Source organism: Colias eurytheme, chromosome 5 (assembly GCF_061535395.1).
Source record: "Colias eurytheme isolate Ceu_HAF_F1 chromosome 5, ilColEury1 Martin Lab GWU primary, whole genome shotgun sequence".
Lineage (NCBI taxonomy): Eukaryota > Metazoa > Arthropoda > Insecta > Lepidoptera > Pieridae > Colias > Colias eurytheme.
This window is the reverse complement of record NC_142984.1, coordinates 667,842-689,111: the sequence shown is the minus strand read 5'-3', so window position 1 is coordinate 689,111 and position 21,270 is coordinate 667,842. Positions and strand designations below refer to the sequence as shown.

The 21,270-nt window shown below is 33.4% G+C and overlaps 1 protein-coding gene across 1 annotated transcript in view; it reads right to left on the bottom strand.

The window, feature by feature from the left end:
• Positions 1 to 21,002, bottom strand: part of LOC149908234 (protogenin A-like) — a 92,475-nt gene extending 71,473 nt beyond the window's left edge. The window contains exon 1 of the mRNA XM_090101671.1: positions 20,864 to 21,002. Coding sequence (XP_089957797.1) covers positions 20,864 to 20,921 — 58 coding nt within the window. The 5' untranslated portion in view covers positions 20,922 to 21,002. The remainder of the gene's footprint in view (positions 1 to 20,863) is intronic.
• Between the last annotated feature and the right edge of the window lie 268 nt (positions 21,003 to 21,270).

Here is a 21,270-nt window from a genome sequence, read left to right as displayed (position 1 = left end):
ACGATGACTGATGAATAACGACCAACTTCTACCCACTACACACAGGGTAAGCAGCAAATGCGCAGGAGAACATAATTATTACATTTAGGGCAGTATACGAAAACCAAAGCACATTCCCTATTGCATCGCATAATAGTGTTATGAAAGAGAAGGCCAACAGAAAGCGTAGAGATCAGGCGTAGAACAGCGAAACGTGCAAAAGCATGGAGCTGTTGCAACACCGCAAATTCCCTCACAGAGAGTTAATTTAATCACCCAGCATCTTTATCTTATTCTCGAACCAGAGTCTCTAGTGCTGCTAACCACTCTACCATCAAGACAAACTTGAACCATTTAACAAAGTTCTTAACTACAAGCATAACCGCTCCATATTAGTTTGATATCCGTGTTTTGCTCTTAACTTCAGCTATTACGGGAAGCCGGGGAGAGTTGGGAAAAACTTTATATAGTACCATTAAGTCAGATCTTAGATATTATAACTTGCCAAGCGCTACGGATTTGTGATAAAAATGTAGGTACTCTTTTTGATAATAATAAATAATAATATATGAAACGGCTTTTTGAACTTTGCGTTTAGGGCAATTGAGATTCAAAATGAGTATGTTTCATCTGGTATAAAATATCGAAATAAAGGACAATACTGGGATAGTACGCAAGCGAAACCGCATGCTTACACTAGATAACATTGACGTGATTCTGTTTCCCCCAGACAATAATAACCCTTAAATCTATATTATATCGAGAACGGAGCAAATTATAGCAAGACTTCCTAAAATAGATGACCTATTATTTGTGGTCTAGTGCGTGGGGGTTGAAAATAATCTTGACTGATAAAGTCGTATATAAATACTATAAGCCAAGCAGATGTAATTGAATAGCATTGAAGAGCTCTAAGTATAGATCAATCTGTTGATAATTTTTCACCCTAAAGCCTATTTGAACCCCTGACGCAAATGAAGGGTAATACGTGTACAATGTATATTTGTGTGTCCCACTGCAGCATCGTAATTCGTAGCTCCCAAAGCAATGAAACTATTTCAATAAAGTATTATTTTACGTCTCTATCACGATTTTGAATGTACCTTTTTATTTGTTATCGAAAGATTTATTTTAAATCACGAAAAATCGTAGTTATATTTGGCGAATATAGAGAAATTCGCTATAGTTATATTCCGCTCTAATTTACATTAGTCAGTAATTATATTTCTAATCTAGTGGCCCATCCATCACAATCCCACTTTACGACACCCAACTTAAACCTCTAAAAAGCTTCTAAACGACCCCTCGTATCCCACAGTCCCATTGCAATCCCATTCTACATCATATGCCCTTTTCATAATGGGCAACGTTGGCCCAACAAATGATCGTCGATGTTTGTCGACATTACGGTGATTATGAAAAACATAATGACTGCTGGACATTTAGGCTCTACACTATCGTGATTGCCTCTACTCGACCAACGCTGCCCAATGTGAAAAGGCCTATCAAATATATTATTTTCTAATTATATACCAGTGTCACCTATTAAATGACGCGTCACCGACCATCCTGCAATCGAGCTATCTTCTACGCCGCACGATCGTCATGTACTACAACTGAGGCCCAAAGAATTTTACGATCTTTATTTATAGATATTTATTAATAAATCTTACACGCTCGCTGCTTAAACAAAAACAGATACGATTTTGTTTACCATTCGTATTACCCAATCACTACATTAGGTTAAATTCGAACACATGTAGGTATATATTATGTTCGTTGATATTGTTTTAATAAATATTAAATCGTCAATGTTATATTATGATTTAAGTAGGCCTCCACGTGTATGTCTGTTTATGCGCAGTACCACCACCACTCGAATTACACCACACGAATTAGAAACTAAATAAAAAAATGTTCGTAAATATTCTTTTCCGGAAAATTAAAAGACCTACGCACTTATTTATTAATTTAAGGAATACAAGTAGGTAGACGAAGTACATCCTGTGTAAATAATAAAATTTCAGGTCAAATTAATTATTTCCATGGTTTACGTGGGCATCCGGGATAAAACACAACCGCAGGGGTGTAAATAAATAAAAAGATTCTGTACCTACTCAGAGTAGTTCGAAACCAATGTTTCTCTGTTAATTTATACTAATATTATAAAGAGGAAAGGTTTGTAATTATGTATATGTATGTATGTATGGTTTTCACGCATAAACTATACTGGACCGATTTCAAAAATTCTTTCACCATTAGAAAGCTGCATCTTCACTGAGCAACATAGGCTAGGTTTTATACCGGAAATCCCACGGGAACGGGAACTATGCGGGTTTTTCTTTGAAAACGCGGGCGAAGCCGCAGCTGCAGGAGGAAAGCTAGTTATTTTATAAACTGTTGTTAAATCGATCCAAACATATTTTATTCGAATAGTAAGTAAAAATGCTTCTATTTTTTCAAAATCACATCCACAGAGCAAAATAGAGTGTGACGATATTTGAATAAATAATCTAAAATATCTTACGATCACAAAACAAAGGGGATATCTTAGACTTGTAGCAAAGTCAAAGGCGTCCCTCGTTCAATATAACCTTTTGGGATCACTGTCGACATCTGTTCCCAAACTTTATTATTGCAAGATATTTCACCGCATTTTGATATAAAGAAAATCCTTTAAATTACAGAACTAGGATTCACACGTGGCGTCACTCGCATCGTATCAATCATATTTCAACCACAATTTCACCTCCTTCGAATATTTGTTAATAAAAAAATCTCTACGAGTACCCTATAGGTATTTATCTTAGTATTGTTAACATGCAATTGTTTTAATTTAGTGAACCACTGAAACACCTCTCGGCTCTCAAATCTTTTTTGAGCAATTTCCTAAACTACATTTTTTATTTTACACACCATAAACAACAAATTACATTCAAATACAAATTAATAACAACACAACTTCATCTAATTTATGATCTACAAAATCTAAACCTCTCAACATTATAATTTATTAGTTACTAGCGACCCGCCCCGGCTTCGCACGGGTGCAATGCTGATTCTAAATACACTACAGAAAAACTGTGAACGTTGTATATAAAAACATAGCAGCCCGCTCCGGCTTCGCACGGGTATAAAATAGATAGCCTTAATATAGCCGGCCGGTACCGCCGCAAACGCTACGTCCCGCAATTTTTTAATCTGTAATATCTTCGAAAATATTCACTTAAATCATACGGTGTAAAGGGCCATATAGATCTATATTAAATGAACAATGTATTGAAGGTATTTAATTGGTTAAGGATTAATGCTGTATTGGTTAAAATCGCATCGAAAATTAGCCATTATTTGTCGTAAAAAGTAAATGACAAAAAAAAGTTATTGTGGGTTATCCATAAGAGATAGACATATACCATCGCGGACTTTTCTGTAGACCTTTTCAATGTGTATAATACTTAGTACATTATTTTGATAAAACTCGTAGGGTTCAGCCTGCGTTTGCAATGTAAGCGGAAAAAATGTAATTTTTTACGACATCACATTAGAAACCTCAAAAATAACAGTACTTCTCCACTATTGAATGGATGTTATTATACATATAAACCTTCCTCTTGAAACACTCTATCTATTAAAAAAAACTGCATCAAAATCCGTTGCGTAGTTTCAAAGATTTAAGCGTACAAAGGGACATAGGGACATAGGGACAGGGAAAGCGACTTTGTTTTATACTATGTAGTGACAAAGAAACTAACAAATATACCCGTCAAACATTTCTTTACAAAAACGTTAAATTCAACTATATTAAAATACCTCCTGCATAACTAGAGTCATTTATCAATGAATTCTACATCAACATACATAACCAACACAAGTACTTGACTTAAAACAAATAAACCTTGTAAAAACATTACATAAACAGTACATTGTAAATGTTTTTGCGCTTGTAAATCAAATTTTCACGACCGTATTAATCAAAACAATCTCACAAAATATTCGCGTAGTTGTGACTAGTATGTACTCAAACATGTGGTTTTTCTACTTCCGTAAATTTTTGAGTAATCTACGTATTTATTTTTTTAACTCTATTTAACATTACGTCGAAAAACTATTCAAAAACTTCCATTATTCATATTTATTTTTCAACTATTCTCTCTTTAATTTTACATCACAAAACTTATAAATATAACAATTCAAATGACAATCGACAGGTATTAGATATGGGAAAGAAAAAAAATAAATCATCAATATTCTGTGTACATACTACAATTACATATACAAAACACAAACCATTCGTGATTTCATGGTAATTTCATCCCCATACAACAACCAGCAACAATTTTACGAAAGCCGTTTAAAATATTTACATGGTAAAAAGCTAAAATTTGTATTAATTCAAGAAATCAGTATAAAACATTACAATCGACCCACTACGAGCCATTAAAGTAGACAGGTGTACGTCCCTCCCGAGAGCGCCTCATTAGCCGCCACCGGACTTGCGACCTTCAGTATTTGAAATAACGTCGATATTCCACCGCCACGCCGAATCACGCTACACTAGTGCGTACCATAAAAAAAATCTTCATTAAACTTCGTGACGTTGCTCAAAGATTACGCAATGGAGACTCGGCGTTGAATGAAAACGTTTTTTATTTACACACAGCTCGGACGGTGCCAATTTATTAGCAATTGTAGCAATTTTGGAGTTAAACCGGTTATTTAGTGAGGCCGTACGATTAGCCTAATAGAGTTCGGACAAGCCGGATTTGTTACACGTATATCTTATTGGACGGATAGGTACGTGTTTGTTAAAAGCTTCTGTTGTTTAATATGTCGGCTAACGTACTCCTTTACGATATTAATTATGTTTACATCTATGTGTTACAGGTTAATAGGATTTGTCACATCTGCGTGTTTCCGACTCTTTGTGCGCGCAAAGTTGTCTGGGGCCCTACCGCCCGGCGCGTCTAAACATCGCCAACAGCCACGTTGATAACGTTGTTTTGAAATTATAATTTATTGGCTTTAAACTACGATTTAACTAACGTTCAACGTATTGTTTTTGGTTAAATATATCCATTTAGTTCTTTGGCCACTAACTATGGCTATAACAAAGCTGGTTTCAATTTTATAACGTTTATAGATGAGTTAACGATGAATACAAATGGCCTCTTTCTTCGAAACTGAAACGACATCAATATAAACTTTGATCGAATCTTCTTTATTACTTTTTGATCTTAGCAATCTCTATAATCGATGGGGAGATTTGTTATTATCTATAGGTATACAGTACAACATCAATACCAAACCACAACTTCCATAACGTATTTAATATTTTCACAAGAATTTACAAACATTTAAAATAAATAAACAAACGAGAACTATCAAAACAACCTTGAAGGACTCACACTGTTCAAGGATCTATAGCGAAATATGGCCTAAATTTAAATGGGGCCTCAACACTCAAGATACCTTCGCCCTTGGAACAAAATATGTTTGTTGTTCAATTACACAAAAATAGCTGTAGCATTAGTAAGCGATTTAAACATTTAAATATATTATTGTACATGTTTTGTTACTTAACATATTTAGAAAACTACTTCATTATATTTTATCACAACAACATTACAAGTAGATACAATATCAGCGAGCTTGATTATTGTCAGAATAAGCAATTGCATATGTTTGCTCTGAAAGAAGAAAAAAAAAATAGCTTCCAAGAGTTCCAAGTTGCAAATAGAAGAAATTAATACGCAGATATGTTAAATCCTCTTTATGCATTATTTAAACATAGTGATTTAAATAATATCTAAGCATATCTCATACTAGCTGTGCCCCGCGGTTTTTCCCGCAGTGCTCCGCTTCTGTTGGTCTTAGCGAGATGATATTATATAGCCTACACCCTATAGCCTTCCTCGATGAATGAGCTATCTAACACCGAAAGCATTTTTCAAATCGGACTAGTAGTTCCCGAGATTAGCGCGTTCAAACAAACAAACTCTTCAGGTTTATAATATTAGTATAGATGAAGTACCAAGTACCTAATAATTATCGAGAGACACGTATGCAGCGTAATAAAATGTTTTAAAAAGCCCAATTATCCATAGATTTCACACAAAGTAATTCTATTACACAAAAAATTACAATTTTTTTTTATTTGTCAATATTTTGTTCATTCGGAAGCTATACAATCAAGACAATTCTAACTACATCTCGCAAGCAATGCCATCAAGCCAAGATTTTGCCAAACAAACATACAAACACAAACTTCACAGGCAGTTAGAAACAAGGAAAATAACCCCATACTACTATTGCAGTCGGTCAAGGAAAGACAAGTAAGTGACAATCCGATACCCACGTAGCCGAGGGGTAGAGCCGTCCGACCAGATCCGACAATCCGGTCCCCACAGCTGCCTAGTGATTAGACAATCGATTATCGACGTTTGGTAGTTATGAGCCAACAAAATTAGGATAGGTACAATCCTATGTATTGTAACTAAGGATGCAAAAATCAAGAAAAAAAAAATTGGTTGTTTGTAAAGTAGGTTTACGATCGAGATGTTTACGTGATAACGTCTTATTGGTGGCAGCGCTCGAGATGAGACGGGAGATCGGTCCGTCTCTCTCTTGTTATACCTCCGATCGCGCTCGTGAGGTTTTGGTGTGACACAAGTTTCTGAACATGTCACCCGACTAAAACGATTTTAAAAACGTTATCACGTTAAAAGTCATGATAAGATAGACGTACCTTTCAGTTGTAATCAACAATTTAAAATTTCTATGAAAGTACAATATTTTCTGAAAAACTGGTATTAGTTTTTAGAGATGACAAAGAATTTAGAGATGTTTATTTGCTCCGAACAGAAATAACAACTAACAGTAAACAATTGCCTTCGATAAAATCCTCATTGAAACCTGTTAATTCATCCTTTACCTACTTAAGAAGCCACTCATAGATATAATTTTGTAACATTTTTTTTTTTCAATGAAAGAAAAATGTCATTTACGTTATTCGCTTGAAAATCAAATAAACAGAGAATCGATCATAAAATATTTTATTTTGACATAAAATCGGGTTTATACTGCATTTGAATGACTTAACATTACTCTTTTACGAGATGTCGTTAAGTACTACAAATCTATTTATATGAGTATTCTAGTACTTATCAATGTGCTATGTATTATAAATTCTCAATGAATATAGATAATTGTAGGTAGGTACTGCCATACCAAAATACTGTTTTAATAAAAATTATAAGAATATAAGCATAATTTTTAGAGTAAACAAAAATTACATAAAAACCAGACTGTATTTTATTTAATACCAGGTATCAAAATATATGTACCCTTAAAAGCTTTCTGTCTAGCTAGCCCTATATAACAATTGCGACACTAAGCTTGTCAACTGTGATTATTAAATTTTTATAATTAATATTTAATGTGATTATACATATTAAAAAAAAACTAGTGCTTATTTTTTTCATATTTTATGCATTGCGTAAAATGGAGAGCTGAAAATCAAATAGTTTGATTATTCCATCGTAAAATTAAACATGGCAAAAGTTAAAATAATTATTTGTTGGCCATCATTTAATTAAATTTAACATGTATAATGTTAATCCGTTTGTTATTTTGAGTGAAAGTCGAAAAATCAAAATAGCACTTCAAAATTTGTAATTTTCACCTCGTAAAAAAACCTACTTGAAACTAAGATATTAATTTGGAAAAAAAAATATTGTAAAAACTGTAATAAAATAATGGCAAATAACTTGATTACCTATACAATGACATCAATGGTGTCTACAAAAAAAAAATATTTTTTTTTATTTCGTACTTCCTATACAAAATTTTCGCTCAGCGTCTCCATGACGATCTATCGACACCAGCACACCACTATCGACACTTGCCCATCCCTAATTGTCGATAGGAAATGAATGGAGCGTGCTGGGCCGACCTTGGGGCCCATAATACAAACTCGTTCGTATGTTTCAATGAACCACATAAATATACCTGATTTGAATTTCACCATTATTAATTTACGGTCGCTTTTCATCGTTAGCTTGCGTCTCTCTCTAACCGGCTAAGCTCGAATCATCAAGGACGGGTCCCTAGCTAAAGAGTCCCTAGTATAGACACTGAATTTAAAGACATAAAACAACATTTTTAGATATCAATCTTACATTAGAGAAAAAAGGATTTCTTGAAATGTGTAAGTATTATTGTGATGTATAAACAGTAATAGGGGTGTGATTAATCGCTAAAAGCGTTGTTTAAGTTGAATCAATTTAAAACAGTTTTAACTACGTTTAGTTTCTTCTTAGCTATTCTTGATGGAATTACAAGCAGTGGTCTTGAACTCGAAGATATTTTATCAAAACTGGAGACAGAATATCAACTTGGAAATCTGGTTGGATTTATATCTTTGATCTATTCGATTTGTCTCTACGGAATAGCAGGATATCTAAACTATCACCAAATTTTACGAGATAACTTCGTCGGGTCAGCTAATTTAATAATAAAAATAGAGAAAAAGCATAAAAAAGTTCAATAACACGAGCCAAACGAAACAATAATCCATACTAAATACTCGTTTCCAGATTGAAATAGTGTATTTTTACTGCTATTTATTTTTATTCTCCCGTGTTTTCATTCAGAAACCGTAGTCGTAAAATATTTTGTTTTTTTGCATCAATCGAGTTAGATCGAAATCTAAGAAACAGAAATAATAAAATTGTAACTAAACTGTATATATGTAACTAGCTGTGCTCCTCGGTTTTACCCGCAGTGCTCCGCTCCTGTTGGTCTTAGCGTGATGATATATAGCCTTCCTCGATGAATAGGCTATCTAACACCGAAATAATTTTTCAAATCGGACCAGTAGTTCCTGAGAATAGCGCGTTCAAACAAGTGTCTCTAAGTGGCAATACATGTAATCCATCCTAAAAAGTGAAATCCCGTGTCCCTTTAACGGGTATGGGATAGATGCATCTGTTTCACTGATCGATTTACTTTACTACCATGAACCTATCTATCTACCAAGCTACCTTATATCTAGCTACCTTTTATACAAGAACTAGCTTACCACCCGCGGCTTCGCCCTCTTTGTCTAAAACCTAATCAATTTTATATACTAAAACCTTCCTCTTTAATCACTCTATCTATTAAAAAAAATCACATCAAAATCCGTTGCGTAGTTTGAAAGATTTAAGCATACAAAGGGACATAGGGAAATAGGGACAGAGAAAGCGACTTTGTTTTATACTATGTAGTGATATGGCCTCAACCGAATCCAGGACTTAGTTAAATCATTCATACGCTAATCACTTCACAAATGAGGCAGACATATTCATATAATTTAAACTCTGCCCAATACCCCACAAGGGGACTTAAATTATAAGCATTTTCGTTTCCCTTTAACCCTGGTCAATAGCATAATAGGGCCGGGGGTGAAAGCTTGAGGAAGGTCAGGCACCGCGACCTGGCTTCACTGGACGTGGTCACAGTGCGAGAGAGTTTATCCGCTTAGCTGAAGCGATTTTTTACTTTGAAGCCTTTGAAAATAAGTTTTAATGCACAAAACAAATGCAAGAGAAATCTCAAAGAAAGTTCGCATACGATTTGTAGAGATTTTGGATTGTTGTTCATTTAATTGAATGTGTAATTTTTTAAAGTATTCGCGAGTATATTTTGTAGTGTGAATAAACTCACAGTTTTCGTTACGAAATATTTTAGAAATAAAATTATTTAGTGCAGTATTTGATTTGAAACAGAATCGTGTGAACCCTCATTTCATAATACCTACTTCGTTATCTTTTTGACATAAAATAACACTTTTCAGTGCTTATTGTTGTCTGCCTTTTTATACATTATTCTGAATTCAGTTCATGTTGTCTGGCTACTGTTAAGTTTAAAGCTAGGCATGACCTTGGATTCTTATACCTGCTAATAAACCATGGGCACACTAAAACTATGCAAAACCTATCTTAGAAAGTATTTGTTTTTAAATTAGCAATAACCTTGCAATCACTACATAGTATAAAACAAAGTCGCTTTCTCTGTCCTTATGTCCCTATGTATGCTTAAATCTTTGAAACTACGCAACGGATTTTGCTGCGGTTTTTTTAATAGATAGAGTGATTCAAGAGGAAGGTTTTAGTATATAATTTAACTATTATGTTTTACACAAAGCGGGCGAAGCCGCGGGCGGAAAGCTAGTAATATTATAACATCTAAAATTTAATACTATCCGGAATACATTGAACTATTCTGAATTATACGTTGAAAAAACAAGTATACAACTCTACATACACATAATATCCTGAAACCAAAAACTACTTTATTCAATTAATTATAAACAGTATCTAAGAATAACACACGATTACCATTCCAATCCAAAAATACAATTGAACCTCTCTTTGTCTCTATTTTAGACCACATCTTCCCTTACCAACAGTCGAGCATCATACAAACATCATTGTTTTCTTAGTCGGTTAAATCGCTATAACTGCCGCCACCGTCCCTCCCGATCCCTTCGAAGGGTCGCAAGTAACCCGTTTGTGCCCCGAATTGTACAATAATGCCTAACTTGTCTAACCACGTTTTAGTGTCCGTGTGAGTTCTAAATCTTCATTCAGTATGTTGAGACCGTCTGTATTATTATTAGTGGAATTTAAATTATTATTTGGCAGCAAGGAGTAAGGAGTGTAATGTTTTCAAGTTATTTGTATGGTAGGTAGTATCTACCTAAATACAAATAAGTACCTACATTGCATTATGTACTATATATATATATATATATATATATACGTATGTATTTGTGTAAAACTATAAATTCCATAATGTTTGAAAGTTTGTAAAGGGCATAGATGTTTAATTACTCTTTCGTGCAAAAAGGTCGAATTTTCTATCAATAAAGTGTAGAGATTTTCCCAAATAGGTCCGGATTTAATTTTGTTTTTAATGGTTCCCATACATAAAGGGTTAAATTTATAATTGTTTAACATCATTACAATCGGCAAATCTAAACACAAACATCAGTCTATTCTAGAAATCTAAACGAACTAGAATCTTGATGGTATCATTTTCTCGGAACAATTAAAGCCCACTTCATTAAACCAAATAACTAATTCAAACAAATCACAATAGTATTGTAACAAGTGTTTATATTTCAGATTCCTGGAAGAGCTTTAATATTTAAGTATTTTTCGGAACAATGATACCGATTGTTAAGTTTGTTTTTAGTTGTTGAACAATGTTTAGAAACATATTTTAACGGATTTTAAATGCGATTTAATAAAATGCTGTATATTATATATTATGTAAGACCCTTTTTTTTTTTTTTTTTTTTATAGTGGGGAAATCTTCGAAAGATACCCACGGCCCCCGGGGATGGAGCCAAGGGTTATGTCGGATTCTTACCGACTAAAACCCCACTGTGTTCCGTCGAGCCGCGCAGTTAGCCGGGGCCGCGGGTACTCTTAGAAATCGTCCACGACATATTATGTAAGACCCTAACAATTGCAACAAATATTAATTTATATATCAATTTCTTTCGATATTTTTCAATTAAATCATAGTTTTTTTCACTCATATTGTGATTAAATTAATCCTTATAACTATCACATATTTCTCACGTCTCTACCTTCTCGAATGAATCAATGAACGAATAACAATTTGAATTGTTCATTACGCAATATTAACAAAACTTTGCACATGTACCAACTACTCTACAAGCAATGCGAGTCTTTTTTTGCTATTTTTTCAATTTCAACGACGCAGACAAGTTGGAACCGAAAGCTCTGACGTTGATTTGAATGGTATTTTTAACCCACATCAAAAACGATATAACCAATTGCAATATGTGCTTTATTTACCTTGAAAAATTATATTTGTGTGTTAATTATATGAAGGTAGAGTTGGAAGTGATGAATCGATTTCGATGTTCTTTTTTCGTTTGAGACTGATAAATAGATTTATGAAGAGCTAGAATTCAACGGCTTTTGCCGCCAAAAATAAACATTTTGAATGAAGGCGTGGATGTGGACTATAGGTATTAATTCAAATAAATATTTGCTTATTCTTAAAATAGGCAATGTTTTTGAAATTATAATTCAACGCGTTATTCAATGAATAAAGAAATGTAGTAAGATATATTTAAAGCTTAAATACCTATACTGCTTATATATAAACTAGCGGTCCGCCCCGGCTTCGCCCCTGGTACATATGAAAAATAGATGTTGGCCGATTCTCAGACTTACCCGATATGCACAGAAAATTTCATGAGAATCGGTCCACCCGTTTCGGAGGAGTATGCAGACTAACATTGTGACACGAGAATTTTATATATAAGATTAATTGACTTATTTTTGTTGCGAATAAGTGTATCTTTTTCCAGTTTGACTCTACTTAGAAGAATCTTTCTAAGAAAAATTGTAAATAAATATGTAGTAGATATTTCTTTGCTTCACTACATAGTATAAAACAAAGTCGCTTTCTCTGTCCCTATGTCCCTGTGTATGCTTAAATCTTTAAGTTTAAAACTACGCAACGGATTTTGATGCGGTTTTTTTTAATAGATAGAGTGATTATAGAGGAAGGTTTTATAATTTATTATGTTTTTGACAAAGCGGGCGAAGCCGCGGGCGGAAATCTAGTATCTAATAATATCAGTTTTAATTCTACTAGTTCATGTAAAAAACTCAAACATTTCTATATTCAATACTTCTTTTAGAAGCACTTTCGAATCGCAAATTTTACATATTTTAAACATTTACCACTGATCATACAAGATAACAAAAACAGAACTAAAAGAAATAATGTTACATTATTACATACTCAGGTTAAATATTTGTTGAAACTTTATATTGTTTTAATAATGTGTTTTTATTTTAATAGCTGGTGAATGATCGAAGAGTTTTTATCGCACAACATACAAAAATGTTATTGACATAAAACAACTGTCTATTGTTAATTTGTTACTAATTTCGAAATATGTTTCATATATTAGTACCCATTTAAAACAAATATTTTTACAAACATACGAATACTTGAATATCTTCTTTCTTATATATAAAAATGAATCGCAAAATGTGTTGGTAAGCGCATAACTCGAGAACGGCTGAACCGATTTCGATAATTCTTTTTTTATTATATTCCTTGAAGTACGAGGATGGTTCTTATGTAGAGAAAACGTAAACATGTGCCACGGGCGAAGCCGGGGCGGACCGCTAGTACCTAATATAAACTGAAATGAAATTTGATTGCATTAAAAATAAAAACATTAGGTAAATCAAGGAATAGGTACCTACACGTATATTAAACTAGAGGTCCGCCCCGGCTTCGCCCGTGGTACATATTATTTCGCAATAAAAGGTAGCCTATGTCCTTTCTCGGCTATCAAAATATCTACATACCAAATTTCATGCAAATTGGGTCAGTAGTTTAGGCGTGATTGAGTAACAGACAGACAGAGTTACTTTCGCATTTATAATATTAGTATGGATTAGTACAAGTCTACCTTATCGCTAGGTAGCGATCTCTACCAGTATCCTACTTATTTATTTCTCAGTTCTCAATAAATCGCGATTTAAATCCAGTCTCTGAATACATCGATTGATAAACTCAATACATCGTGGCCCCTGACCTTCGTTTCGATTCCTTGCAAGGATGGCAAGCTTCCGTAAGCTTCTCTAGCGAAATGATTACCTTGATTTAGAGGTTTCAGATTCGATTACCATTACATACATAGCTACGTAGCATAAAACATAATTGCTCCCCGCTGTCTGTTTAGGGAAAAACGTATGTACGTATCTTTAAAACTACGTAACAGGTTTTGATGTGCTTTATAAATTGATAGTGATTCTCGAGGAAGGTTTTAGTATCTTATATATATAAAATTCTCGTGTCACAATGTTAGTCTGCATACTCCTCCGAAACGGGTGGACCGATTCTCATGAAATTTTCTGTGCATATCGGGTAAGTCTGAGAATCGGCCAACATCTATTTTTCATATGTACCACGGGCGAAGCCGGGGCGGACCGCTAGTATATGTATATTTATTTAAGTTTTAGACAAGGCGGGCGAAGCCATGGGCGAATGCAGTAATTTCAATTATTTAGAATAGGTAGGTACTTTTAAAATGTTTATTTTATACTAGCGGTCTTTATTTACGTTTTCTCTACATAAGAACCATCCTCGTACTTCAAGGAATATAATAAAAAAAGAATTATCGAAATCGGTTCAGCCGTTCTCAAGTTATGCGCTTACCAACACATTTTGGGATTCATTTTTATATATAAGAAGATTAATGTCTTTAAATTATATGGTTAAAGTTAATACTTAACGAGTTAGAATACGTAAACTTAAAAGCTTTAATAAAATGGTAAAACGACTTTTATAAGCTTTTTATTGCTTGAGCACTAATCTTTATAGTTTTGTGCACTTAGGTAAAACAACATAGAGTTTAATGCAATTTATTTTTTACGGTAAACATACATTTAAAAATATAATAACATTAGTACTTAGTACTTACTAAGAAATGTGTTCTCTTAATTTATTCATTATTTTTAATAATTATACAGACTCGTAAATAACGACAATAAGGAAGTTGGGACAATAAGGTCTTCTTTAATATATATATTTAGTATGACAAGGAAGTTGGGAGTCTTCTTTAATATGTTTAGTATGTGAATCAATTGTAGTTTGAGTACATATGAAAATGACAATAATTATCTCTATGGGTCGATCTCTATCTAAATAATGCTTAATTGCAAATTCCACATAGTTAACAGAATATGGTTTCATAAGTATACCTAGATACTTAGCACCGCTGTAGCCCGGATTAAATCTAGATTGAAGAATAAATTAATCCACAATAACGTACAGCAAATTTCATTATAATGCCTTGGTTCGTCCAAACAAAAACTTGCCCATCGAATAAACAGAACAAGATAAAACAACACAACTCATACAAGATATGATAAAAAAATATGTAGTTATTTCGCTTGATAGTGAAAATATATTATAATAAACGTCATGAAGGAGAGATTTACGATCTACGGTCGTTCCGAGGCTGCAAATGACTTTGGCAAGTTATAACAAGGCTCCATCATTCACATCATTTGTATACTATTTTGACAATACTCAAATATCGAGTTGGCACCACGCCCGGCCCCGGAACAACCGAATTATATAATATTTATTAATATTTCCAAGAAGATGGCTCAGCAGTTCATGGTCCAATGGAAACGTCGAGAATTCGAAGTTAAACGTAGAAAAAATAAAATAGAATTTCCATATTTAACTGCACGCAGTAGTTTAATGAAATAGACATTCGCTTTTGCTTTTACCTAATCCTTAAAAATTTATGGAATTCCTTCACTTTTAACCCGGACGATGTCAAAGCGCGTAGCTAATGTCTAACGTTATCGTTATTATCCATACTAATCCATACTAATATTATAAATGCGAAAGTAACTCTGTCTGTCTGTCTGTTACTCAATCACGCCTAAACTACTGAACCAATTTGCATGAAATTTGGTATGGAGATATTTTGATACCCGAGAAAGGACATAGGCTACCTTTTATTGCGAAATATGTACCACGGGCGAAGCCGGGGCGGACCTCTAGTACCAAATATAATCCCAATATAGAGAAGAAATATTATACCTACCTACATTAAAGTAAATAATAATTTATTTGATAATTTACATATATGTTACGTTAAAAACATTATGCGTTTGTAGTTTCATTTCTAGATTTAAGAGTTTCTCTTCATTGTTTGATATAATGAAGTGTAATTTAATTATTTTTAGCATATTGCGTTAAAAATAACCGTTCTCACTTATTTCATTTGCGAAAAACTATTTTTAGAATAATGTTTGCGATACGTGCGTGAGGTCTAAAACTTTTAATTTTTATAATTGAATTTATTATAATAAAGATGTAGATATGGCAAAAAAATTGAAATTAAAACTAGTTTTTGTCTCGGAACTATTTTAGGAATAAAAATAGTGCGTCATTTTTGTAGCAAACATTATAGTCATAATATGCTGACAGAAATTCTGTTTTTGGATAAAAATCCAGTTTTTCAAGAATTTTAGAAATTATGAGTTATTGCACGCCTCATAAGCGAAGCGTTGAGGTGGGTACTACTGTCACTTCGCGCAAAACATCTGATTTTTCAAACTTAAAATGTCTTTATGTATCATACATTGCACTTGTAAGATAATACATACACACACATATTAAGAAAAAACACTATTTTTAACGTTCATGATATTTTTGATGTCATTTTTGTTATTTAAACTAGTTAAAAAACAGTTTAAAAAAGTTCTGTCTTGGACGTCCGTGTGTCTGTATGTGCGGATCCTTTTTCTTGTTAACACGATAGCGACCGAAATACTTTACTAATCGAGTCTTTTTTTTTCTCTTACGCTTGAGTATGCTCAGGAATAGAACCCTTTCATTTTTCAGGGTCTGATTCGATGTGGTTTAATTGTTATTAAATAAACAAAAAATAATAATTAATAAATATTTATTAAAAAAAAATTATGAGGCGTGCACTTTTGGATTTTCCAAATTATTCAAAATAATGCTTCGTAGAATTATTTTAATATATCTATTTACTTTTATGCTTAATATCCTCCATCCAATGAGTTAATAAAAAAAAATTAAAACTGATCTCACTTAGTAGTAGAGTAGAGTATAAAATATAGAGCATTTACAATAATCCCTTATTTAGTTTGTGTTATATTTGAGAACAAGATCTTAGAGACATTATTTCAATCTACTTTCAAACTACACTAGTTAGTACAGAGACATTCGGAAGCCCCCAACGACCTTGGTGCGAATGTCAAGGGTGGGGGTGGGGGTGCAATCGATTGCAGGAAGTAACTCCGATGTTTTGTACGGATTTGTTACGCAATCCGTACTACTTACGGGGTTAAAGAACATTTTTTTGTATGTTATCTATACATAATATTATAAAGCTGAAGGGTTTGTTTGTACGTTTGTTTGTTTGTTTGAATGCGCTAATCTCAAGAAATACTGGTCCGATTTGAAAAATTCTTTCGATGTTGGATAGCCCATTTAACGAGGAAGGTTATCATCTCGTTAACAGTAGCGGAGCTACGCGGGTGAAACCGCGGAGCGCAGCTAGTATGTTATACTACATACGGGGTTAAAGAACATTTTTTGTATGTTATTTTGATTATCTGTTTCCTATAAGTATTAGCAGAACCAGAAAGTATGCTTGAGTGTCATAAGCTCTACAATTTTCTGTAAAACCCGAGTAGAGCTTTTAATTGTTATTTAATTGGCTTTAAGTTGTGTTTTATAACTTTGAGTACCAAGTTAGATGCTTAGGACAAAACTAGGCACAAGTGACTAGACCTTACTTTCGCTAAAACCACTTAGATCGACTTTTAACATTACACCAACTTTATCATTGTGCGTAATGGCACAGAAAAATAACTAGTAACTATCGTATAATATAATGGTTAATGCTTAGCTTTATAACTGACTAGCTGCTCGCCCCGGTCTGGCCTGGGATAAAACGAAAACAAAAAAAACCTTTGTAGATAGGTAATTGAGTATTTGAATTAAATTTTTTTTTGTGATAAATGGAAAGATTATATATTAGTTTTATAACAAAACTGTTTTTATTTTTATTTTTTTGCAATAATTCAAAAGTTATTTCAAAATAAAAATTAGTCTTTGAATCCAGTACCGAAGACACGCCGACAACTCCCGAAGCGTCACCCGAGCGCGTGTGACGTCATAATGTTAGTTTTCACTCATTGCAGTTGATAGAAAATTAAATATAGTTTGAAAAACTAAACAGGATAAAAAGATAAATTCATGAAATTATTGTATTGTTACCGGGTTTTTATAAGTATACAAAATTTAAATTAAATCCGTCGGTTTATAGTGGGTCTAAATCGAATCGAAAGGAGAATTGGTTACATACAAACATATGTTTTAAGCTGATCCTGGCGATCCTTATCAGGATAAATTTATGATATTATTGTATTGTTATCGGACCTTGATAAGTGTTCAAAATTTGAACAAAATCCGTCGGTTTTAAGTGGGTGAAAATCGAGTCGAAACTTCGAAAGGAGTCGGTTACATACAAAAATACAGGTGAAGCTAATAAAAGCGTGTTAATAATGAATACAGTGTTTTGAACTATTTAATTTTGTTGTCATTATTAAATTACATATTAATTATATTAATTGTTAATTATATTATTTAAATTTATATTAAAAATTGCGAGCCTCAAAAGTTATCGTTTTGTACCATTATGTACGAATACTACAAAGGCAACTCCTGACAAAAATCGATCATAAATATATCAACATCAAGAATATTATTCGTAACTAACTAACTAATTCGGAACCAACTAACAAATCGTATGTAAACGCTATGTACTGCAGTTAATAATAGCTATAACATTATGACGTCACAACTGTGGTGACCAGTCATGGCGCGTTTTTAGTCACGTGATTCTAACTTAAATTTCATCAATTTTTAATTGCTTATAATTAACGGAAAAAAATTTTTTTGTAAGTTATTTGCATTAAATATCAATATTATTAATAATAAAGTTTCAAAATACATAAAAAAAATCAATAATTTTTTTTTATTCAAATACTCAATTCAGGAAAATTGTAAATATTTTCAGCTAAAAGAATTTTGGATATCGGTTCAGTAATTATCGTGTTAAACAATTGCAAACGTACATTCAAAAACAAAAATGTTTCCCCTTCTAATACCTAGGTACCTATTAGTTTGGTTCGAATACTTGACTAAAATAAAATATAATTCACCTTAAGTTTAATGGCACCAAAGTCCCACAATTTGCTATTGTCGTATCTTTCCATACAAAAAAAAAGTACCTCAATTTACCCATTTTTTGTATCGTTTAAGTAAACAAATACAGGGATATTTGATATATTCATTCAATACAAAGGTAACTCGATTGCCAAATGGGCAAGGGATAAGTGCCCTTTGCCCGGGGCAAAAGGAAAGTTAAATTTTTCCCCTTAGTGGGGTGCCGCAGATGTCTGCGTATCTTTTATCGAATCTCTACGAAAATTGATTGTATATTATACCAGTTCTTGTCGACGGTTTTGCCCGCGAAATTCTTGGGTTGGTTTTATTTTTTATATTGTCAAAGTTATTTTTTTAAATCATCAATAATCAATATGAATGAGAAGTCGAGTGAACTTTCAATCTTCTATCCTTTTGTGATTAGATGTTAGAAGACAATATTTTTAAATGTAGGTAAGTAATAAAATTTAATATTTACTCAAACGTAATTTTATTCCAAATTCCATTAACCTACTTATCACGTTTATTTGAATATTTAAAAAAAATTGAATAAAATAATTTTGAAGTGTGTACCTGTACATGTTGTTAATTATTATTAATTACTCTACTCCGAGCATTTTGGCGCCAAGCGGCCAAGCCTTATTAATTTTAATTTTTTCTCTGTACAAATAATTTATTTATATATACTGTACACAATGCACAATTAAATATAAATATACTTATAAATTCCATAATATATGTACATATAAATTACTAGCTTTCCGCCTGCGGCTTCGCCCGCGTTTCCAAGAAAAACCCGCATAGTTCCCGTTCCCGTGGGATTTCCGGGATAAAACCTAGCCTATGTTACTCGTGGATAATGTAGCTTTCGAATGGTGAAAGAATTTTTAAAATCGGTCCAGTAATTTATGAGCCTATTCATTACAATCAAACAAACAAAGTTTTCCTCTTTATAATATTAGTGTAGATAAACATTTGATATTGGCTCTAGCAAAGCCCTCGCACAAGTTACAGGCTATTTCATAAAGTTACATAAACAAGTTATTATAGGGAACAATAACTCATTCAACAAATAGTTTTGCCATTAACCGAGACCATATTAGCGAAAACAAATACGTTCTACAATTTATTGGCAATAAAAGCAAGGTGACCGACTCACATCTCCCCTAAAATAACAACAATTTCGTAAAATTTATCGCGCAATTCGAATCAAATATCATTTATAACAGTAATTTACTCAATTTAGACGATATTCGTATCTTAATCTCCTATCTGCGCAACATCTGAACGCGATGAATAAGATTTATTATCATTTAATTTATGCCTTTGATCGTCACAAATGCCTAGAGTCCATAACTCTACAAATTAGTAGCGAATAGAGTTATTACGATGGCGATACACAAATACGCTATAATTACATATTCACGTATACAACACTCACGTTTCGCCAAACATAGGTACTATTGTCTTGGAGAATTAACGATTTGTTCGGTCGATTAAAAACAAAAATTCATGTAGAAATGTTGTCTTACCGTTACAAATTGCGTAATAGTCTGGGAACGTTTTTATTCAAGTATTTTCCATGTTTAGCGTCCACAGACGGAAAAACAAGTGTCGTGTATGTGTGCGTGCTTATATATTTTATAGTATTCAATCTCATGAATTCTCAACTAGCGAGTAGTCGACTCCGCTCGACCCGTGACTCCAAGGACACCCTAATTCATGTTTTGATTGCGTTACATTTTAATTTTATACCTATAGACTAGTTTCATTGAATATGTATGCGTTTGAATGTTTGACTAAAATGTTTCAATGAATACATATTCGAATCTCGTGCGGTTTCTTTACCAGTTATGTCGTCGCTGGCGCTGCGGAAGGCTGGCCGCTGCATCGGCCGCGCTGCAAGACTTACTTGGCTGCAAGGTATGTATACAGGCTTTGGGTTAAGCCGGTGTATGACCTGAAGACGCAAACAAGGTAGGCGCATGCGTCCAGCGCCGTAAACACTGCCCGGGCTACCACGTGGTATACGCAATAACAATAGAACACAACCCACCGTCGACGGCAGCCGCGATCACACCCAACACCAACACTTGTAGTAATATGAGCGCCATAAAAACAAAATCATTTGCACTGAACACGATATCGTCAAAGCGGGCTGCGTGGACACGAACGGCGCAGCCCGCTGTCTGCGGCGCACTGACGCGCTCCCGCTGCTAGGCGTGTGTGCGCGCTAGTCGATGAACGTAGTCGAGCCCGACTGTCGACTCTACAACTTGTGACCGCTACACTTCAAATACCGCTCTATCATGCAACTCTATCCAAGTTTTAATAAAAGTAGAATTGTAGAGTCAAATACAATCATAATGTCAATTAATAATCTTAAGAATTATGGTACTTGCAATATAACAAAAAACACATAATTCTTCGTTAAAACTTATATGAAATTTGATCATAAAATTG